The 21,035-nt window shown below is 37.7% G+C and overlaps 1 protein-coding gene across 4 annotated transcripts in view; it reads right to left on the minus strand.

Annotated features, from left to right (window-relative positions):
- Positions 1 to 21,035, minus strand: part of RUNX1T1 (RUNX1 partner transcriptional co-repressor 1) — a 210,804-nt gene that overhangs the window by 15,479 nt on the left and 174,290 nt on the right. For all 4 annotated transcript variants that reach the window (XM_070748033.1, XM_070748031.1, XM_070748032.1 and 1 more), the window contains 2 exons: positions 9,911 to 9,979; positions 1,648 to 1,838 (listed from right to left, as the gene is read on the minus strand). In XM_070748033.1, the coding sequence (XP_070604134.1) occupies positions 1,648 to 1,838; positions 9,911 to 9,979 (260 nt within the window). The remainder of the gene's footprint in view (positions 1 to 1,647; positions 1,839 to 9,910; positions 9,980 to 21,035) is intronic.

A 21,035-nucleotide genomic window follows, 5' to 3' on the forward strand; every position in this document is an offset into this window, starting at 1 on the left:
GGCTGGCCACTGCCTTCTTCCTGGGGATGAGAGAGAATGACTGGCCCAAAATCACAATAGAACTGAAGTCTCTCTACTCCAAGTCCATTTCCTAAACCTCTAGACTAAATTAGCTCCTGGCTTTAAACATATTCAAAAAATAAAATCAATCAGATTTATTACTGCACCATTATCTAAACCCTGAGTGTCAAACTCAAGTCCTGGGGGCCAGATCCGGCTTGCGGGATGTTTATTTTTATTTTTTATTTATTTATTTTGTCCAATACACAATGAGGGTATTAGTGGGTATATATCTATATACACATAGTAAAATACATGATTTTACATCAGGCCTGGGGGATCGCTCTGGAAACAGGCAAAGGACTGGCCTGTAGTGCGTCTACCAGCAAAAAGAGGCTCTTGAGCTCTGTTTCTGGTTGCGATGGCATACTGCAACCTTCTTGCAGTGAAAATGGAGCTTGGGAGGGCCGCATGCAGCCCTCTCAAGCTTTATTTTTACTGGCAGAGGGCTGCAGGATGCCATCACGGATGAAAATGGAGCTTGAGCGTCTATTTTTGCTGGCAGAGTGCTCAGGCCACCAGCGGTGCCCCCAACATAGTGATATCAAGATGACCATGCCCACCCTGGCCATGGCCACCCTACCCCCCACCCCCAAGGTCAAACACAACCCTGATGAGGCCCTGAATGAAATGGAGTTTGACACCCTGATCTAATCTGTCAAGGAGGATAATACACAAAGGAACTCTCCATTTGTAAGTTCTGTTAGCCCTGTCTTCTCTGCTTTCTTTTCTTTTTCTATTCTAGGTAAGTTCAAAAGAGGGTGGAGAAGAAAATGAGGAAAACTAAGAATGGTTAAAGCTCTGCATTTTACTTCATTCACGTGAATGCTGGGATATGTAGTTTTTATAAATGAGCCAGCAGTGGGCAGCAGCTGCCAAAAAAAAAAGCCAACACAGTTCTAAGCTGCATAAAAGGATAGAATCAAGATCAAGTGTTAGTACCACTTTATAAAGCCACATTTGCAACACTGCATTCAGTTTTGCTTGCCACAATGTAAAAAGGTTGTTGAGACTCTAGAAAGAGTGCAGAGAAGAGCAATGAAGATGATTAGGGGACTGGAGGCTAACACATATGAAGAACAGTTGCAAGAACTGGCTATCTCTAGTTTAATGAAAAGAAGCACTAGGGGAGACGTCATAGCAGTATTCCAATATCTCAGGGGCTGTCACAAAGAAGAAGGCGTCAACCCATTCTCCAAAACACCTGAAGGTAGAACAAGAAGCGATGGATGGAAACTAATCAAGGAGAAAAGCAACTTAAAACTAAGGAGAAATTTCCTGACAGAACAATTAATCAGTGGACTAACTTTCCTCCAAAAGTTGTGAATGCTCCAACACTAGATGTTTGGATAACCATTTGTCTGATGTGATATAGGGTTTCCTGCCTAAGCAGGGGGTTGGGTTAGAAGACCACCAAGGTCCCTTCCAATTTTGTTATTCTAAACTTACTCAATGATCAGGAGGAAACATCATCATCATTTGCTAAAACTTCCATTGCCAATTCTGATAAATGTATTATTTACTTTCTACTGTGTCTATACTTTTTGGAGCCAGATATGGTCTTGTTCTTCACCATGAAATCCTCACCTCACTAGAATCCTCTTGCTGATTGATCACACTTAATGCATCTTCTGCAGCTTGTCGCTTGGCCTCTGCCACTGTGCGCTCCATTTTAGCTCTCTCCGAAGTAATCATATCATGGGCTTTCCGTTCCGCCTCTGACACTGCCTTCTGCAACTCGGTCATTGCTTGCCGTTTTACTTCATTGACTGCTTCCTCTGTAAACAAAATAAGAAAATTTCATTTGGCTCAGCAGGAGAAGGATCAAAAGACAACTGGTTTTTATGCACAAAAATAGTTAGATTATGGAAGGTCTATATGTCAATATAGAAACATAGAAGACTGACGGCAGAAAAAGACCTCATGGTCCATCTAGTCTGCCCTTATACTATTTCCTGTATTTTATCTTACAATGGATATATGTTTATCCCAGGCATGTTTAAATTCAGTTACTGTGGATTTACCAACCACGTCTGCTGGAAGTTTGTTCCAAGGATCTACTACTCTTTCAGTAAAATAATATTTTCTCATGTTGCTTTTGATCTTTCCCCCAACTAACTTCAGATTGTGCCCCCTTGTTCTTGTGTTCACTTTCCTATTAAAAACACTTCCCTCCTGGATCTTATTTAACCCTTTAACATATTTAAATGTTTCGATCATGTCCCCCCTTTTCCTTCTGTCCTCCAGACTATACAGATTGAGTTCATGAAGACTTTCCTGATACGTTTTATGCTTAAGACCTTCCACCATTCTTGTAGCCCATCTTTGGACCCGTTCAATTTTGTCAATATCTTTTTGTAGGTGAGGTCTCCAGAACTGAACACAGTATTCCAAATGTGGTCTCACCAGCGCTCTATATAAGGGGATCACAATCTCCCTCTTCCTGCTTGTTATACCTCTAGCTATGCAGCCAAGCTTTTCCTACCGCCCGACCACACTGCTCACCCCATTTTGAGACTGTCAGAAATCACTACCCCTAAATCCTTCTCTTCTATATTTGGATAAATGACTTTAAATTCAAAGATATATACAGTGGTATCTCCACTTACTAACTTAATTGATTCTGTGACCAGGTTCTTAAGTAGAAAAGTTTGTAAGAAGAAGCAATTTTTCCCATAGGAATGAATGTAAATGCAAATAATGCGTGCAATTGGGGAAACCACAGGGAGGGTGGAGACCTTGTTTCCTCCCAGGAGCTTCCTAGAGAAGCCCCATGGAGGCTTCTCCCCCTTTTCCGGCCCTGTTTTCTCCCAGGAGATTCCTAGAGAGGCCTCACTGAGGCTTCTCACCGCCTTTTCCGGCCCTGTTTCCTCCCAGGAGATTCCTAGAGAGGCCCCACAGAGGCTTCTCCCTGCCTTTTCCGGTTACACTTTTGGCGGCTCAGGTTTGTAAGTGGAAAATGGTTCTTGAGAAGAGGCAAAAAAATCTTGAATACCCGGTTCTTATCTAGAAAAGTTCGTAAGTAGAGGTGTTTGTAGGTAGAGGTACCATTTTGTATATATAATACAAGCTACTACACAATAAAACATATTTCCAGTTTATTTATTTATTTATTTTTTTTATTCAATTTTTTAATGCCACCCTTATCCTTAGACTCAGGGCGGCTTACAACATGTTAGCAATAGCACTTTTTTTAACAGAGCCAGCATATTTTCTAATATATTGGGGTCCCAAAAGGGGTGGTTTATGCTGTAGATGGTATCAGAGTGGTAAAATTCACAAAGCTATCGTAATAAATTTTGATGCACAAATCTTTACCCCAGAAATGCAGATCTACTGTATAATTATTATGAAAAGAGGACATATTAATTACTGAGAGGAACGGAGAAATAGAAAATGACTAATTAACCCGAATATAAACCCCAGGGGACAAAATAACACAGAAATGGTACAAAAAACTTCATAGAAATTTGGGTAAATACAGTAACAGTTTTTAAAAGAAATTTCTTCTATCTCTGATGTCTAATATACACTGCTCAAAAAAAAAAATAAAGGGAACACTCAAAGAACACATCCTAGATCTGAATAAATGAAATATTCTCATTGAATACTTTGTTCTGTACAAAGTTGAATGTGCACAACAGCATGTGAAATTGATTGTCAATCAGTGTTGCTTCGTAAGTGGACAGTTTGATTTTACAGAAGTTTGATTTACTTGGAGTTATGTTGTGTTGTTTAAGTGTTCCCTTTATTTTTTTGAGCAGTATAGTACTTGTACCACAAACACTTGATAGAACACACAAAAAATGGCACGTCCAGATAAAACTGTTAAAACAGTTTGATGGGTCTTTGGTGGTAGTTGAACTCAACGGTATTAATGATCTTTTTCAAATATCTTTTTAGAAATTAGTGTTTTACAACAATGCAAAGAGAGTTACCATTTCTTCCATTTACATTAGCTAGCAAAAATTACCATAATGTGATATTCTTTTTCACAGTGTATAACATGATTTGTCATCAATGAGCTGACTTGGTTTTGTTTGATGCAAGAGAAGTGGAAGATATATATTCAACTGACAACTAAAAACAAGTGATTTAAAAAAAATAACACTAACTACTCTCTAATTAACAAGGAAACTATCCTCCCTCTGATTTAGTGTATCTAATTTTCATCTTTATTCAAAGCAAAATGACAATGATTAATTGAAAATTTAATAAGCACTAATTATTAACTTGGCAAATGTAGTACCAATTAACACTCTATTAAAACTAATTATGACATGTTTCATTCAAGTATTTGCACTTAATTGTTTCACCCACTTAAGAAGCACCTTAATTAAATGTTCTGTTTAATTAAAAACATAAGATTTCTAATAAAAATGTTTAACTGTAATGTAAAAATATTTGAGTTACAAAAGCTCAGTGGTTGTAGTGACATGTACATTATTTTCCAGTACTATAAATTTAGTTCTTCTTATCTGATGCCATCCTATTTTTAAGCTTATCTGAATGTAAGGCTACAATCTTAGGAATTTCAATAGATTCTTAGGAGTTTCAATAGATTCAATGAGATTTAATTGTATGAAGATGAGCATATAAACCATCCTCTCATTAAATGTAGAGTATATTGAGAAATTCAGCACTGCACATGCGCGTATGTGTGCAGCCCATATGTGCTCACATGGTGTGTCCCCACACGGCATGGGAGGAAGCAAATCGGCAGCAAAGTATGTTGGAACCCACCCCTGGGGATACCTGATATGATTTACATGTCTTTTAAATTCTGGCTACATTCTTGATTCAGAAAGTATTTGTTTTATGAAAGCAATATCATTGGAAACAGATATCTTTCTCTCCTTGTCTCTCTCCCTCTCTCTCCCCCCCCTCTCATCTATCTATCTGTCTGTCTGTCCGTCCGTCCATCCGTCCGTCTGTCCACCCACCCATCCATAGAACTACTCATATTTCCCCTTATTATTATTATTTTTTGAACCCTGAAATAAGCACTTGGCTTTATTGCCATGGACTCAAAAGTACGATCGGGCTTATTATCAGAAGATGACTTATTTTGGGGAAAACAGGGTATCACTTCTTCAAAATACCTGGAAATGTAAGACATTTCAGTGACCAAATTTGATAAATATTTATCAGCTTAATAAACCAAAACATTAACATATTTTCTGTAGTAGCATTGAGGCAGTTCTGTTACATTAGTGTGTCTCAAGGCAATATAATACAGTGTTCCCTCATTTTTCGCGGGGGATGCATTCCAAAACCGCCCGCGAAAGTTGAATTTCCGCGAAGTAGAGATGCGGAAGTAAATACACTATTTTTGGCTATGAACAGTATCACAAGCCTTCCCTTAACACTTTAAAGCCCTAAATTGCAATTTCCCATTTCCTTAGCAACCATTTAGATTATTACTCACCATGTTTATTTATTAAAGTTTATTAAAAATATTTATTAAAGGCGGATGAAAGTTTGGTGATGACATATGACGTCATTGGGTGGGAAAAACCTTGTTATAGGGGAAAAAAACCGCAAAGTATTTTTTAATTAATATTTTGGAAAAACCACGGTATAGACTTTTCGCGAAGTTTGAACCCGCGAAAATTGAGGAACACTGTATATTCAATTAATCAGGCTGTTCATATTGTTCAGAGTATGAAATTGCCAGATGTAGAACCTTTCTCTCTGAAATATAAGGGGGCAGATGCCTTCTCTTTACCTATCTTCTCACTCTAAAAATATTTTTTCCATTGTTGTTTATTGATTGAAGTAACCTAATGTATAGGAATTTGTGGAAAAATTATACAAAAAATTGGAATAAGTGTTTGGAACAATAATTCTCCATTAACTTTAATGAAAAGTATTGATCTGTATAATAATTCCAAATAGTTATAATGGATTACATGTGGCACCTTCTGTGTCTGGAACACATGGTTATTAATATCTCACCCTCTTTTAAAACATGTTAAGATCAATATTGATATTTGTCCCTATAGAGGAAAATAGCAGCCCCGAGTCTACGGAAAGGGGCGACATACAAATCTAATAAATAAATAAATACAATAAATAAATAAATAAAATGCTAAGTTTATGAATCTTAAAATATGTCTTCATTTTACCCTGCTGTAAATATTTGGAAGCAATACAAGTCAAGATTCATTTATTTTGAATATTCAAGGTGAATTACTATTCTGTGTAAGTGGCAACAGGACAATAATTTTTGCTTACGATCAAAGCTGCAGTTTGACTAATTGTATATGCAAATAAGGCAATTTATATTTAAATTATGCATTCCTATTCTAGTCCCACCGGCATACAAAGATCAGCAAAGAGAATTGGTAGGACATTTGCAAGATGTTTGAATATTTATTACCAACTGCAAACATTTTCAGATCCCTTGAAAAAGAAATACATAAAAACAAACCCACAAATAAAAATCATATTATTGTCTTTACAAACGTTTTTAAAAAGAAGAAATGAACTTGATTACAGGCTCTTTTATGCGTAATTACCAATCACATATCTATTATATAATATTTTGTGTAACCTGAAAAAAATACAAATATTAGTGCTTACCCTTGGAGCCTAGAGTTTTATAAGCATACAGTACTGCAAACCATTACCAAAGCAGTAATAATTAATATCAATTAATATTTATTAAAAATCTACTGAACATATGAACCTATGGGCTTGTTTATTGTGGTTCTGAACCCAAACTTCAACTGAACATGCAAAATATAGAAACATAGAAACATAGAAGACTGACGGCAGAAAAAGACCTCATGGTCCATCTAGTCTGCCCTTATACTATTTCCTGTATTTCATCTTACAATGGATATACAGTGTTCCCTCGCTTTTCGCGGGGGATGCGTTCCGAGACCGCCCGCGAAAGTCGAATTTCCGCGAAATAGAGATGCGGAAGTAAATACACTATTTTTGGCTATGAATAGTATCACAAGCCTTCCCTTAACACTTTAAACCCCTAAATTACAATTTCCCAATCCCTTAGCAACCATTCAGATTATTACTCACCATGTTTATTTATTAAAGTTTATTAAAAAAAATATTTATTAAAGGCAGACGAAAGTTTGGCGATGACATATGACGTCATCGGGTGGGAAAAACCGTGGTATAGGGAAAAAATCTGCGAAGTATTTTTTTAATTAATATTTTTGAAAAACCGTGGTATAGCCGTTTCGCGAAGTTCGAACCCGCGAAAATCGAGGGACCACTGTATGTTTATCCCAGGCATGTTTAAATTCAGTTTGTTCCAAGGATCTTCCAGCAGACGTGGTTGGTAAATCCACAGTAACTGAATTTAAACATGCCTGGGATAAACATATATCCATTGTAAGATGAAATACAGGAAATAGTATAAGGGCAGACTAGATGGACCATGAGGTCTTTTTCTGCCGTCAGTCTTCTATGTTTCTATGTTTCTATAGTTTCTATATATCTTAAAATTGGATAATAGACTAATAAAAGGGACATTAGTGGTAATTTTTGTGTTTGCATGTAGAAAGAGCACAGGAAGTCTCCAACACAAAAGTAGAAATGAGGAGATATTCTAAAGTTTCCTTGGCCCGGCCAAAAAATGAATTCATTCACAGAAATCCAAAAACAATTTCATGTCTTGATCCATTTAACAATAAGGAAATGAGAAATCTCTTCCTTGCAATCAATTCCACCAAACAACTTCCCAGACCCTGCCTTTGTTTACAAAGGGGAGATAGTGCTAGTAGTTCAAGAAGAAATCAAAAGGAAGGGGAAAAAAAGGGGGGGCGGCGGCTCTAGTTTTGTAACTCCCAATCACGAAAGCCATTCCTCATCACTATAGAGAGAGAAAAATAAAGGTTGGGGAAATCCCTCTTTCTACTCATTGCTATACTCATATGATAGTAAATAATGGAAAGAGTAATATGGGAAATTACTCGAAACAGAATACCCTATGAAAGCAGACTATCAATCCTAGGTCTAGAAAGCTTAGAACTACGTCGCCTAAAACACAATCTAAGTATTGTCCACAAGATCATATGCTGCAACGTTCTACCTGTCAATGACTATTTCAGCTTCAATCGCAACAACACAAGAGCACGCAACAGATTCAAACTTAATATTAACCGCTCCAAACTTGACTGTAAAAAAATTGTCTTCAGCAACCGAGTTGTCGAAGCGTGGAACTCATTACCTGACTCAGTAGTGTCAACCCCTAACCCCAAACATTTTTCCCTTAGACTATCCACGATTGACCTCTCCAGGTTCCTTAGAGGTCAGTAAGGGGCGTGCATAAGTGCACCAGTGTGCCTTCCGTCCCCTGTCCAATTGTCTCTCCTTATCTCATTTATCTTTTCTTCCTTTCAAATATGTTCACCTATACATTTATATCTTTTCTTCTATTCTTTTCTTTACTTATATTATTACATATCTTTCTCTTCAATGTGTATTATGTATTGGACAAAATAAATAAATAAAATAAATAAATAAATAAATAAATGTGGATGATTAACAACTGGTAAAAAAAATGAGAATACTTGTCTGATCCAGAACAAGGACTTTAACAAGTCCCAACCCCCAAATTTAATTTCTCAACTTTATCAGCATCATTAAGACAGACAATTTACCAGGCTGGATTTAGCCAATGGATTCAATTGCAGTCAAGCAAATACAAATATTTATTTATAGCTCAGGCTTCACACAAAGTCTATAAGTGGGGAAAAAAGTAATGTAGATCTCCTCATATCACACAATGGCTTTATTAGAAGATATTGCCTGCAAACCATTGGAATAATGCTATATAAAAATCATTAGATTTTGACTTCTCCAGAAGGATGGCTGTACTCATATCCAATGACCTAAGTCCTAGAGCCCACTGCAACAACACTGCCAGAAAGGCTTTAAGAGTTGTTAACCTAATCCTTCGCAGCTTCTTCTCTGGTAATTTTTGAACTGCTAATAAGAGCTTACAAAACATTTGTCAGACCAATCCTAGAATACAGCTCGCCTGTATGGAATCCACATTGCATATCTGACATCAACACAATTGAGCGAGTCTAGAAATATTTCACAAGAAGAGTCCTTCATTCCTCTTCTCACAACAAAATACCTCACTCCGCCAGACTTGAAATTCTTGGCTTAGACAACTTACAACTCCGTCGTCTCCGTTCCTACTTAATTATAGTTCATAAAATCATATACCAAAATGTCCTACCTGTTAACGACTACTTCACCTTCAACCGCAACAACACACGAGCATGAAATCGATTTAAACTAAATGTCAACCGCTCCAAACTTGACTGCAAAAAATACAACTTCAGCAACAGAGTAATCAACGCCTGGAATGCACTACCTGATTCTGTGGTTTCTACTCCTAACCCCAAAACCTTTAACCTTAGACTATCTACAATTGACCTCTCCCCCTTTCTAAGAGGTCTGTAAGGGGCGTGCATAAGCGCACCACTGTGCCTATCATCCCTGTCCTATTGTCTTCTTTTGTTACTTTTTATCATCACTTATCTAATGTTTTATTTGTACAAATTACCACCCTATAATTGTTTGTCAAAATAAATAAATAAATTAAATAAAAATGAATAAAAATAAATATAATCTGTGTTTCTTTCTTCTTTTTGTGTTATATTGATATCCTCTTAACTTCTGACGTAAATGTTGATGTAATTAAAAATATTTTGTATTCTGATCTATTCCAAGCTAAGCATTAGGAATTGAAACTGGTTTATTAGCAATGCCTTTATTTTTAGTTTTTTTAAAAAAACGTTATATCGAAGCATTAACAAATACACACAGCTGCCAAACTGTTATGCTCATGTTTTTAAACAATTCTTACCAGCTTTCTTCCAGATCTCCTCTGGCACATATCCAGAAGCAGGCCTGTGAAGGAATTCCCGATGTGAGTCTGTAAGAACCAGGGGGAGAATAAGAGAAATAAAGCAGTATATTTTAAATATTAGTTAGACATACTTTTTTTTAAAAAAAATGCTTTTCATAATTCAGTCAAGCGATTAAAAGTATAACCTTGATTAAAAATGAAGAGAGAAATCATGCTTTTATTCCAAAATTCCTTATGAAACGTTTGAAACAACTCCTACTAAATGAATCTGATATTTATTTATTTATTGGACTTTTATTATGATGTAGTTGTGTTCTTCACCAATAAACCGCCCCCCCCCCCAACATACATATATATACACTGCTCAAAAAAATAAAGGGAACACTTAAACAACTGTGAGAGCAATCATAGGCTTACCAAGATATGCCCATGTTACTCCAACACTCCGCAGTCTGCATTGGTTGCCGATCAATTTCCGGTCACAATTCAAAGTGTTGGTTATGACCTATAAAGCTCTTCATGGCATCGGACCAGAATATCTCCGGGACCGCCTTCTGCCACACGAATCCCAGCGACCGATTAGGTCCCACAGAGTTGGCCTTCTCCGGGTCCCGTCGATGAAACAATGTCGTTTGGCGGGGCCCAGGGGAAGAGCCTTCTCTGTGGCGGCCCTACCCTCTGGAACCAGCTCCCACCTGAGATTAGAACTGCCCCCACCCTCCTGGCCTTTCGTAAGCTCCTTAAAACCCACCTCTACCGTCAAGCATGGGGGAACTGAAATAACTTTGCCAGGCCCATACTGTTTATGTATGGTATATTGTATGTATGTTTTCTTAAATTCTGGGTTTTTAGTTTTAATTATTAGATTTGTATTGTACATTGTTTTTTCTATTACTGTTGTGAGCCGCCCCGAGTCTACGGAGAGAGGCGGCATACAAATTTAATAAATAAATAAATTTAATAAATAAATAACTCCAAGTAAATCAAACTTCTGTGAAATCGAACTGCCCACTTAGGAAGCAACACTGACAATTTCACACGCTGTTGTGCACATTCAACTTTGTACAGATTAATAATAATAATAATAATAATAATAATAATAATAATAATAATAATAATTATTATTATTATTATTTATTAGATTTGTATGCCGCCCCTCTCCGAAGACTCAATGGAATTCTAATTTATTAGTAACAGAATCTTGAAAGCCTGGTTGAATTTTCTCTCCCTTCCCTCTTATAGTCCAGGAAGTTAGAGTGGAGCCAATTTGAGTTTCCTCCTCATGTTTTGCTTCCCTATGTTAAGCATGTTTTTGTAACCCTTTTTGCATACTTTCCCCCCAGGTCATCTTTGTATTTCTCTACAGGAAACTTCTTTTTCCTGCTTTTCCCAGTTGTTCTGGCCTGTATTTTTGATCTTAAAACCGAGTGAATTGTTGATATAACTGACAAGTCTGCTCTGTGAAATTCTAGCTCTCAACCTAACTTTTGCTCCATTAGGTGGTGGTTTTGCTATTAGTAGCCTTGCTGATAACCCTTCACGTGGTTCTTCTGACATCCTTTAAGACGGAGAACTCTATTTTCATTGCAAGAATTGGAGAAGAGCTGGCATTATAATTGGGATGAGTTGTTTGCCTTACTGAATTATGGTTTGCTAGAACGAGATGATCAGGGATATTGAAAAAGAATGAGAACTGAAGCATGATCAGAAAACAAATGTTTAAATAGTAACTGGTAAAGAATTGAAATTTGGCTGTTAAAATTATTGGAAAGTTCCTGGGTTTATTGATCTGAGTTATTATCTACTCTCTGATGAGCTGAATTTGCTTTCTGGACTCAGTTTTGGCATCTCTGGGACAATATCTGTATAATCATATGTATCTAATCTGGAGTAATAGATTCCTACACTGAACAGGGAATTGGATGTTATGATTCAACTCTGGATTTTAAATTGTGCTTGACTCATTAACTGAAATACTTTAGCTTGTCTCTTTTGTTCAGTGCCCTTTATCTTTTGCCCTTATAAAATTTTATAATGTCTGCTCCTTGTAATTTTGTTTATGGGTGCTTTCTTGGCTGCTTTTAGACTATTTTGATTTGGAATTTTGTGGAAGACTTATTTTCTTTTATCCCTTGTGCTTGGCAGCCCTCAGGCATAAAGGTTAAAGGATAAGAAGCATGTAATCAGGACTGACATGTTCTTGTGGTGAACACTCATGTCCTGAATATATCCTGGCTATTCTTGGGAGATACATTATTTTTTTCAGTGTCTTTTAGTCTATGCTTGTAGCTTGAAACTGTAGCTCCATCTGGATTCTATCAAACCTGCATTTAATGCAATGGTCTATTCAGTTAAAGGCAGATATTTATATTTTACTTCTCATCTTTTTCAATCCTTTAGCAATCTTTTCTATAACTTGATCTTTAGAATCTCTCTGTCTGTTTTTGTAGTTACCAATGTCTTCTTTAGGAAAACCTGTTGTTCAGCAGAAATAAATACTTTTCTTGTGTATGTTCAAGGTTAACAATATCCACCATTCTTTTTAGATTAATCACAAATAGTGCCACATCACAGCAATCATTATCATCATAATCATCATTTTAAGGGGTATACACTGTATTTTGGAGAGGTATGTACCGTACTATACATACATACCTTTATGGGTGGGTTTCCTCTCATTTGTGAAAATTGAGTAGAATATTAATCCCAGTGTGCATAGCCTGCACACCTTTTTATCTATAGTTATTTGAAACTTGATAAACTTAATCCTGAATAAAGCCCTACTATAAGAGCTCTATAAACCTAGGGGTCTGGAGGCTAAAATATATGAAGGATGCAGAAATTAAATTTTTTAAATTAATTTATTTATTTTGTCCAATACACAATACACATTGAAGAGAATAGACATGTAGTAATATATATAAAGAAAAGGGTAGAAGAAAAGATATAAAAATAGAGGAAAAGATATATGAAAGGAAGAAAAGATAAAGGAGATAAAGGAGAGACAATTGGACAGGGGATGGAAGGCACACTAGTGCACTTATGCACGCCACTTACTGACCTCTTAGGAACCTGGAGAGGTCAAGGGAAAAATGTTGGGGGTTAGGGGTTGACACTACTGAGTCAGGTAATGAGTTCCACACTTCGACAACTCGATTGCTGAAGTCATATTTTTTTACAGTCAAGTTTGGAGCAGTTAATATTAAGTTTGAATCTGTTGCGTGCTCTTGTGTTGTTGCGATTGAAGCTGAAGTAGTCATTGACAGGTAGAACGTTGCAGCATATGATCTTGTGGGCAATACTTAAATCGTGTTTTAGGCGTCGTAGTTTGAGGAACAGAAGAACTAGGGCTGACATGATAGCAGTGTTACAATATCTAACACTTCTTTGATTTTAAATGTTTAGTTTTTAAGATAATTTTTAAATCAATTATTCTATTAATTGGACTAGAAATGTTTTATTTATTGTATCTTTTTACCAAAATGTTATAAGCCGCGGAGAGGGGCGGCACATAAGTCAAACCAACAAACCAACAAATAAATAAATAAATCTAAGGAGCTGCCCCAATGAAGAGGAGGTCAACCTATTCTCTAAAACAGTGTTTCCCAACCTTGGCAACTTGAAGATATCTGGACTTCAACTCCCAGAATTCCCCAGCCAGTGAATGCCAACGAATGCTGGCTGGGGAATTCTGGGAGTTGAAGTCCAGATATCTTCAAGTTGCCAAGGTTGGGGAACACTGCTCTAAAACACCTGAAGGCAAGACAAGAAGCCATGGATAGAAACTAATCAAGGAGAGAACCAACCTAGAACTAAGGAGAAATTTCCTCAGAGAACAATTAATCAGTGGAACAATTTGCCTCTACAACAGGTCTGTCAAAATGGGGGCTGGGCTTGATGCACGGTGTGCAGGCCACGCCCACTGCAAAAGCAAAAAACATTACAATAGGTCATGTGACACAATCGATTTGAACCTGTGCCCCAGATATGAGCACTCATTAAGTTTTTAAAGAAGAAATGGTATAAAATGGTGTTGAATTTCCTAATTAAGCAAGGGTTGAATTTAGAAGATATCCAAGGTCACTTCCAACTCTGTTGCTCTAAGTTTTTCTATATTGATAATCAGTATGTACTTAATAAAATGACCTTTGCCTCTCTTGTCTTGCTGAATATTCATGAATATTCTGCAACTGTGTTCAACACTTGCACTTATTTCCTAAGTGGTGATTAAAACTACAGCCAAAAGGCAGAAATAATTAAATTAATTCCTACACAAAACAGGGCCACACTACATTGTCAAGTTAGCAGTGATTAAGGTTTTCATTTTGACCATGATGATCAATGACCTCTCCTGTTATTTGACCAGCAGGATATACTGTATACTAGATTTCATATTCAGTTTGAGATCTTGATGAGAAAGTAGAGGGACCGGTTGTAGCTCTGATGTTATACACAGATACTCCGCAGTCATTTTGATGTTGGGGGCGGCTATTGGTCTTTACCGGGGGTGCAGGGGATTGGTTAAAGATCAGTCAAGAGAATAAACTCAAAGTGCTATATTCAGATGATTCCTGAATGCACTTGTGTTCTGCCTGGCTCTATGATAAGAGTCTCCCGAAAATTCAAGGGTACAAATTTCAGACACACACACACACACACACACACACACACACACCCCTTAAAGTTCAAAAACAATGTTCTTTATCACAAAAATTCAAAAGAAACAAAGCACCCTTTTTGTATTGCAAAGAGCACTCGGCCCAAAACAACCTGGTAGTCTACAATCCCCTTAATCAGTCCTTAAGTACTTAGCTAGTAGCTGTTAAGAAACGTCACAGTCCTTCTTCTTCCATGAAGTGAAACACACACACTTTTCTCTGCTTTGGTTTCAAAGTCGTGAAAAATCAACAAACAGTCCGGAAACAGCAAGGCACAGTCCTGAAGAACAATGATCAGATAATCTTCCACAACGGCCTAACCAACATACTGCTATTTATATCAGCAGCTCTAATTACTGGAGCCCCACCCAAACACAGGTGGCCTCCCTTATCTCCTGTAATATTTCTGCAATTGGTCTCTTCTATGCATAATTCTGCGCATGCGTGGGTCTAATACTTCTACATACGAATCAACCGAAGATAATGGAGATTGGCTTCCTGGGCTGTGTGCCAAGCCCCCCTCTTCCAAGTCACCCCCACCTTCTTCTTCGTCCGAGGAAACTGCACTACCGGACTCTGTCGGCAACAAAACAGGCCTATGACATGTTGATGTTTCCCCTGCATCCACCTCCACATTCCTTGGAGCAGGAGCTGGGCCAGAGCCAACTACAACAACTTGGGGGCTTGTATATCTTATCTATTAGCAATACTCACCGAAAACTTGGCAAATCTGTACAATATGAAAATATGCAATGTAAGGATGGTCCTTGACTTACAACTATTTGTTTAGTTGTTCAAAATTACAACTGAAAATTACAACTGAAAATTACAACTGAAAATTATACTGAAAAAAGTGACTTACAACCAGCCCCAATACCTATGACTGTTGCAGCATCCCCACAGTCTTGTGATAAAAATTTGGGTTCTTAGCAACTAATCTGTAATTACAAGGGTCGCCCAGAAAGTAATACACCATATTTTTTTCTTCAACAATTATTTATTGAACACAATGAAACTTACACATTAGAAAGAATGATGTTTCTTCTACACTCCCTATTTTTCCACGTAATCTCCATCCTATTCTATGGCCTTCCTCCAGCAAGACACAAGGGCGTGTATGCTTAGGACCAGGTTACTTATTACATTGGACCGTCTCCAGCCTGATGTATCCTAGTGACTGGTCAGGGCCCACAGAATTGGCCTTCTCCAGGTCCCATCAGCCAAGCAATGCTATCTGGAGGGGCCTAGGGGAAGGGCCTTCTCTATGGCTGCCCCGACCCTCTGGGACGAACTTCCCCCAGAGATTCGAACCACCCCCATTCTCTTGGCCTTCTGAAAGAGCTTAAAAATTCACCTTTGTTGGCAGGCCTGGGGCCATCAAGCTTTATTATTATTATTATTATTATTATTATTATTATTATTAATTAGATTTGTATGCAGCCCCTCTCCGAAGACTCGGGGCGTCTCACAACACAATAATAACACAATACATTATAAATCTAATTAAAAAAAATTAAAAATCAATTAAAAACATTAATAAACATACCCAGTATTATAAAATCCCCAACTACACAATCGTACAAATTCAACCCTTTAACATCTGCTCCGGCCATTAGCGCAACTTTAAATGTGAATGAGTGTGTTTATATGATTTTATGATTTGGGTTTTTAAATTAGTTTTATAATTGAGCTCCAGAATTGTTTTTGTACTGTTTTTTATATGTTGTGAGCCACCCATCAGAGTCTTCATAGGGCGGCATATAAGTCCAATTAATAAATAAAATGAAACCAAGTACAGTTCAGTGTAAAGAAAGTATGAAAAACAAAATTAAACCATAACAAAACAATTTAATGCTAACTGCTTGCTATTATAAAATATTAACATCCGTAACTAGAAACATAGAAACATAGAAGACTGACGGCAGAAAAAGACCTCATGGTCCATCTAGTCTGCCCTTATACTATTTCCTGTATTTTATCTTACAATGGATATATGTTTATCCCTGGCATGTTTAAGTTTGTGGATTTACCAACCACGTCTGCTGGAAGTTTGTTCCAAGGATCTACTACTCTTTCAGTAAAATAATATTTTCTCATGTTGCCTTTGATCTTTCCCCCAACTAACGTCAGATTGTGTCCCCTTGTTCTTGTGTTCACTTTCCTATTAAAAACACTTCCCTCCTGAACCCTATTTAACCCTTTAACATATTTAAATGTTTCGATCATGTCCCCCCCTTTTCCTTCTGTCCTCCAGACTATACAGATTGAGTTCATTAAGTCTTTTCTGATACGTTTTATGCATAAGACCTTCCACCATTCTTGTAACCCGTCTTTGGACCCGTTCAATTTTGTCAATATCTTTTTGTAGGTGAGGTCTCCAGAACTGAACACAGTACTCCAAATGTGGTCTCACCAGCGCTCTATATAAGGGGATCACAATCTCCCTCTTCCTGCTTGTTATACCTCTAGCTATGCAGCCAAGCATCCTACTTGCTTTTCCCACCGCCCGATCACACTGCTCACCCATTTTGAGACTGTCAGAAATCACTAACTAGATTTTGAAATCAATGAAACTATGCTGAGTAATGTGACCTTTCAATGCTACAAGAAAGGTAACATACTAGGAATTATGGAACAGTAGAATAAATATTTTCTGTTAGCCAAAAAAAGAGCAGAAGCCATTCAGTGCAACTATGATTTTCACTACAGAATGGCCCTTTGGTAAGATATAAAAACGGCAACAAGATGCTGTATTGATTTGTTTAGATATGTAACAGTCAAAGCTAAATGGAATTCAGTGATATCATTCACTGGATTGTCAGCTAATTGGTTCAATTTCCAGGCACAAAGATCAATCAAGCTCATATTCCACCCCATAATTCATACAGATAACGAAGCCAAGACACTGTTAGAAAGATTAAATCAAGATCTACGAAGGACTTCACGTGGCTTTTAATTTTCTTTTCTGGAAAGGAAAGTATGGTATAATATATGCTGAGAATAAGAAACACACTTCCACATTTTAAAAATAATTTAAAAAGTGATTATGATAAGGCTAGCCCAGAAAACTTTGTATTTTCAGAGACAAATATATCCATAATTTTACAACAGAAAGTTAACAAAAGTTTCTGATTATTTTTTACGTTATCACTCATCTAAGGAAAGAGTTATAAGATTTGAAAATAGAGGAGGAAAATGGTCCAGTCTTATTTCTTTTAATTTTTGTTGATGTTTTGCAAGGTAAAGATTATTATATCTTGCTGTTTAGCCAAAATAATCAATATTATATTTTAGAAGATGAGTGTCCCTCCTAAAAAAATATGTTTTGCCTGGGTCCTGGGATAAGAGAGTTTTACCTGGAACAATTTCAGATATATTTTATATGTGTTATGTCAACCAAGATGTTATCAAGTCTTTATCCCCAAATTTCAAAGTCCTCAATCTTCAGTTTAAAAAACTGACTCACTTTAAAAAACTATTCTGAAGTTATTTATTTTCATGTTACATGCACCTTTCCTCCAAGAACCCATAGTATCATACATAGCATCATTTCATCCAGTTATTGCCTCACATTAATCTGTCAAGTAGGCTATCCAGAGAGAACCTATAAAAAGGAATATACAGTGATACCTCGTCTTACAAACGCCTCATCATACAAACTTTTCGAGATACAAACCCGGGGTTTAAGATTTGTTTGCCTCTTCTTACAAACTATTTTCACCTTACAAACCCGCCGCCGCCGCTGGGATGCCCCGCCTCCGGACTTCCGTTGCCAGCAAAGCACCCGTTTAAACGGGCACTTCGCTGGCAACGGAAGTTTGGAGGTGGGGTTTCCCTGCGAGGGGAGCCTCAGTGAAATCGCAGCATCACAAAAACACAGAGGCCCAGGGGTGGGGTTTTGAAGACTTCGGTGTTTTTGCGATGCTGCGATTTCACTGAGGCTCCCCTCGCTGGGAAACCCCACCTCCGGACTTCGGTTGCCAGCGAAGCGCTCATTTTTGTGATGCTGGGATTCCCCTGCTGGGATTCCCCTGCAGCATTGCAAAAACACAGAAGTCCAGAGGTGGGGTTTCCCATGGAGGGGAGCCACAGGGGAATTCCAGCAGTGCAAAAACGGGCGCTTTGGCTGGCAAAATGGGTGAATTTTGGGCTTGCACGCATTAATCGCTTTTCCATTGATTCCTATGGGAAACATTGTTTCGTCTTACAAACTTTTCACCTTAAGAACCTCGTCCTGGAACCAATTAAGTTTGTAAGATGAGGTATCACTGTATATTTATTTCAATTTGTTATTTCTATACATCTTTCTCTAATTTATTGTTTTGTACACAACATTCCCTACCATATTTTTGTACCTAATGTTTTAATTGGAACAACATAGCTGGTTTCAGAGAAGTATACACTCCAAATAACACATTAGTTTAGCATGTGAAAATTAGGTCATACCATTTTAATCACACTTTTGCTATCTTATAGTATAAGATTAAGATAACTTAGCACTTCTGGTGGATGGTCTTTATTCTTTGGTACTTGGCAAAAATAATGTATTTTTTTCTCAGTTTTTTTGAAACTTCTTTTAGCAATTCCTGATGCAGAGAACATATAATTTTGTTGCAACAAATTAAACAGAAGATATGTGGCATCTGTGCCAACTTATTCCTTGTATACAGTTAGTGGTCAGTGATGATGCTTGTTCTGTGATCTAGAGAAATATGTCTAATATGTTAATATGTATGCGAAACTGCTCTGATAGTTTCTGAAGAAGTCAAATATTGTCATATTGATACATGACATTTAGCCATGTTGAATATTTCCTTGTTTTTAAGTCTAGCATTGAGGCTTGTTCCTTCCAACCACATGGCCACACTCTTTATAATCTTATTCACTTTATTCGTAGTACTAAAAACAATGATTGCACAAATAAATCTGTAGCATACATTCAATCATCTCTTAAAAATAATTATGTAATCAGATTCATAAATCAAATAATATCAGCTATTCTACATTTTACCACTCTGTCCAAAAAATTTCACAGACGATTCTGTCAAGTGCTTGTTTATAATCAACACTGATTCAATTGTAAGATACAAGTTCTGTTTATGAGAATTAGTAAAAGCTACATTTAGAGTATAAGACACACCTGAATTTTCAGACTCTTTTAGGGGGGAAATAGGTGTATCTTATACTCCAAAAAATAAGGTATTCTCTGACTTATTAGGTTGACTCTTTCCCCTCCCACATGATACCTAGACTAAGTTGTGTCTTATATCTCTGGAATGCACCTCCTTCCTCCTGGAAATCCACCTCTTTCCTACATGTGTTGTGTTTTCATTCTTAGGTAGTCTTTAATTAAATTAGGCCTAAAATTCACCAATCTAACATTTATTCACAGGACTAGAAAATATATATACAGTGTTCCCTCGATTTTCGCGGGTTCGAACTTTGCGAAAAGTCTATACCACGGTTTTTCAAAAATATTAATTAAAAAATACTTTGCGGTTTTTCCCTTTATACCACGGTTTTTCCCGCCCAATGACGTCATATGTCATCGCCAAACTTTCAGCTGCCTTTAATAAATACAGTGATCCCCCGAGTTTCGCGATCCCGATCATTGTGAATCGCTATATCGCGATTTTTCCACCCGATGACGTCACTCCCTTCCTTTCTCATCTTTCTTTCTCTCTCTCTTTCTCTATCTTGCTTCTTCCTCTCTCACACTCTCTTCCTCCCTCTCTCATCTCTTTCTTTCCTTCTCTCTCTTTCTCTATCTCTCCCCCTCTTGCTCTCGAGCGGCAAGCGAGCGGCCGGTCGAGTAGGTGACGGGCAAGCGGCAAGCGATCTTGGGGTTTCCCCTTTGCCTGGGCGGCGGGAAGACCCAGGGAAGGTTCCTTCGGCTGCCCAACAGCTGATCTGCTCCGCAGCGCGGCAGCAGCGAGGAGCCGAAGATGGGGTTTCCCCGTCGTGTGGGCAACGGGGAAACCCCATCTTCGGCTCCTCGCTGCTGCCGCGCTACGGAGATCAGCTGTTGGGCGGCCGAAGGGTCTTCCCCGCCGCCCACACGCAAACTCCACCATCTGCGCATGTGCGGCCATGGAAAAAGGGGCACGCATGCGCAGATGGTGTTTTTACTTCCGCACCACTACATTCCGAAATATCGATTATCGCGAGGGGTCTTGGAACGGAACCCTCGCGATAATCGGGGGATCAGTGTATTTTTAAAAATAAACTTTAATAAATAAACATGGTGAGTAATAATCTAAATGGTTGCTAAGGGAATGGGAAATTGCAATTCAGGGGTTTAAAGTGTTAAGGGAAGGCTTGTGATACTGTTCATAGCCAAAAATAGTGTATTTACGTCCGCATCTCTACTTCGTGGAAATTCAACTTTCACGGGCGGTCTCGGAACGCATCCCCCGCGAAAATCGAGGGAACACTGTATATATAAATGAAGAACTTCCTTAATC

The sequence above is a fragment of the Erythrolamprus reginae genome, chromosome 3 (assembly GCF_031021105.1).
Source record: "Erythrolamprus reginae isolate rEryReg1 chromosome 3, rEryReg1.hap1, whole genome shotgun sequence".
In the NCBI taxonomy this organism is placed as follows: domain Eukaryota; kingdom Metazoa; phylum Chordata; class Lepidosauria; order Squamata; family Dipsadidae; genus Erythrolamprus; species Erythrolamprus reginae.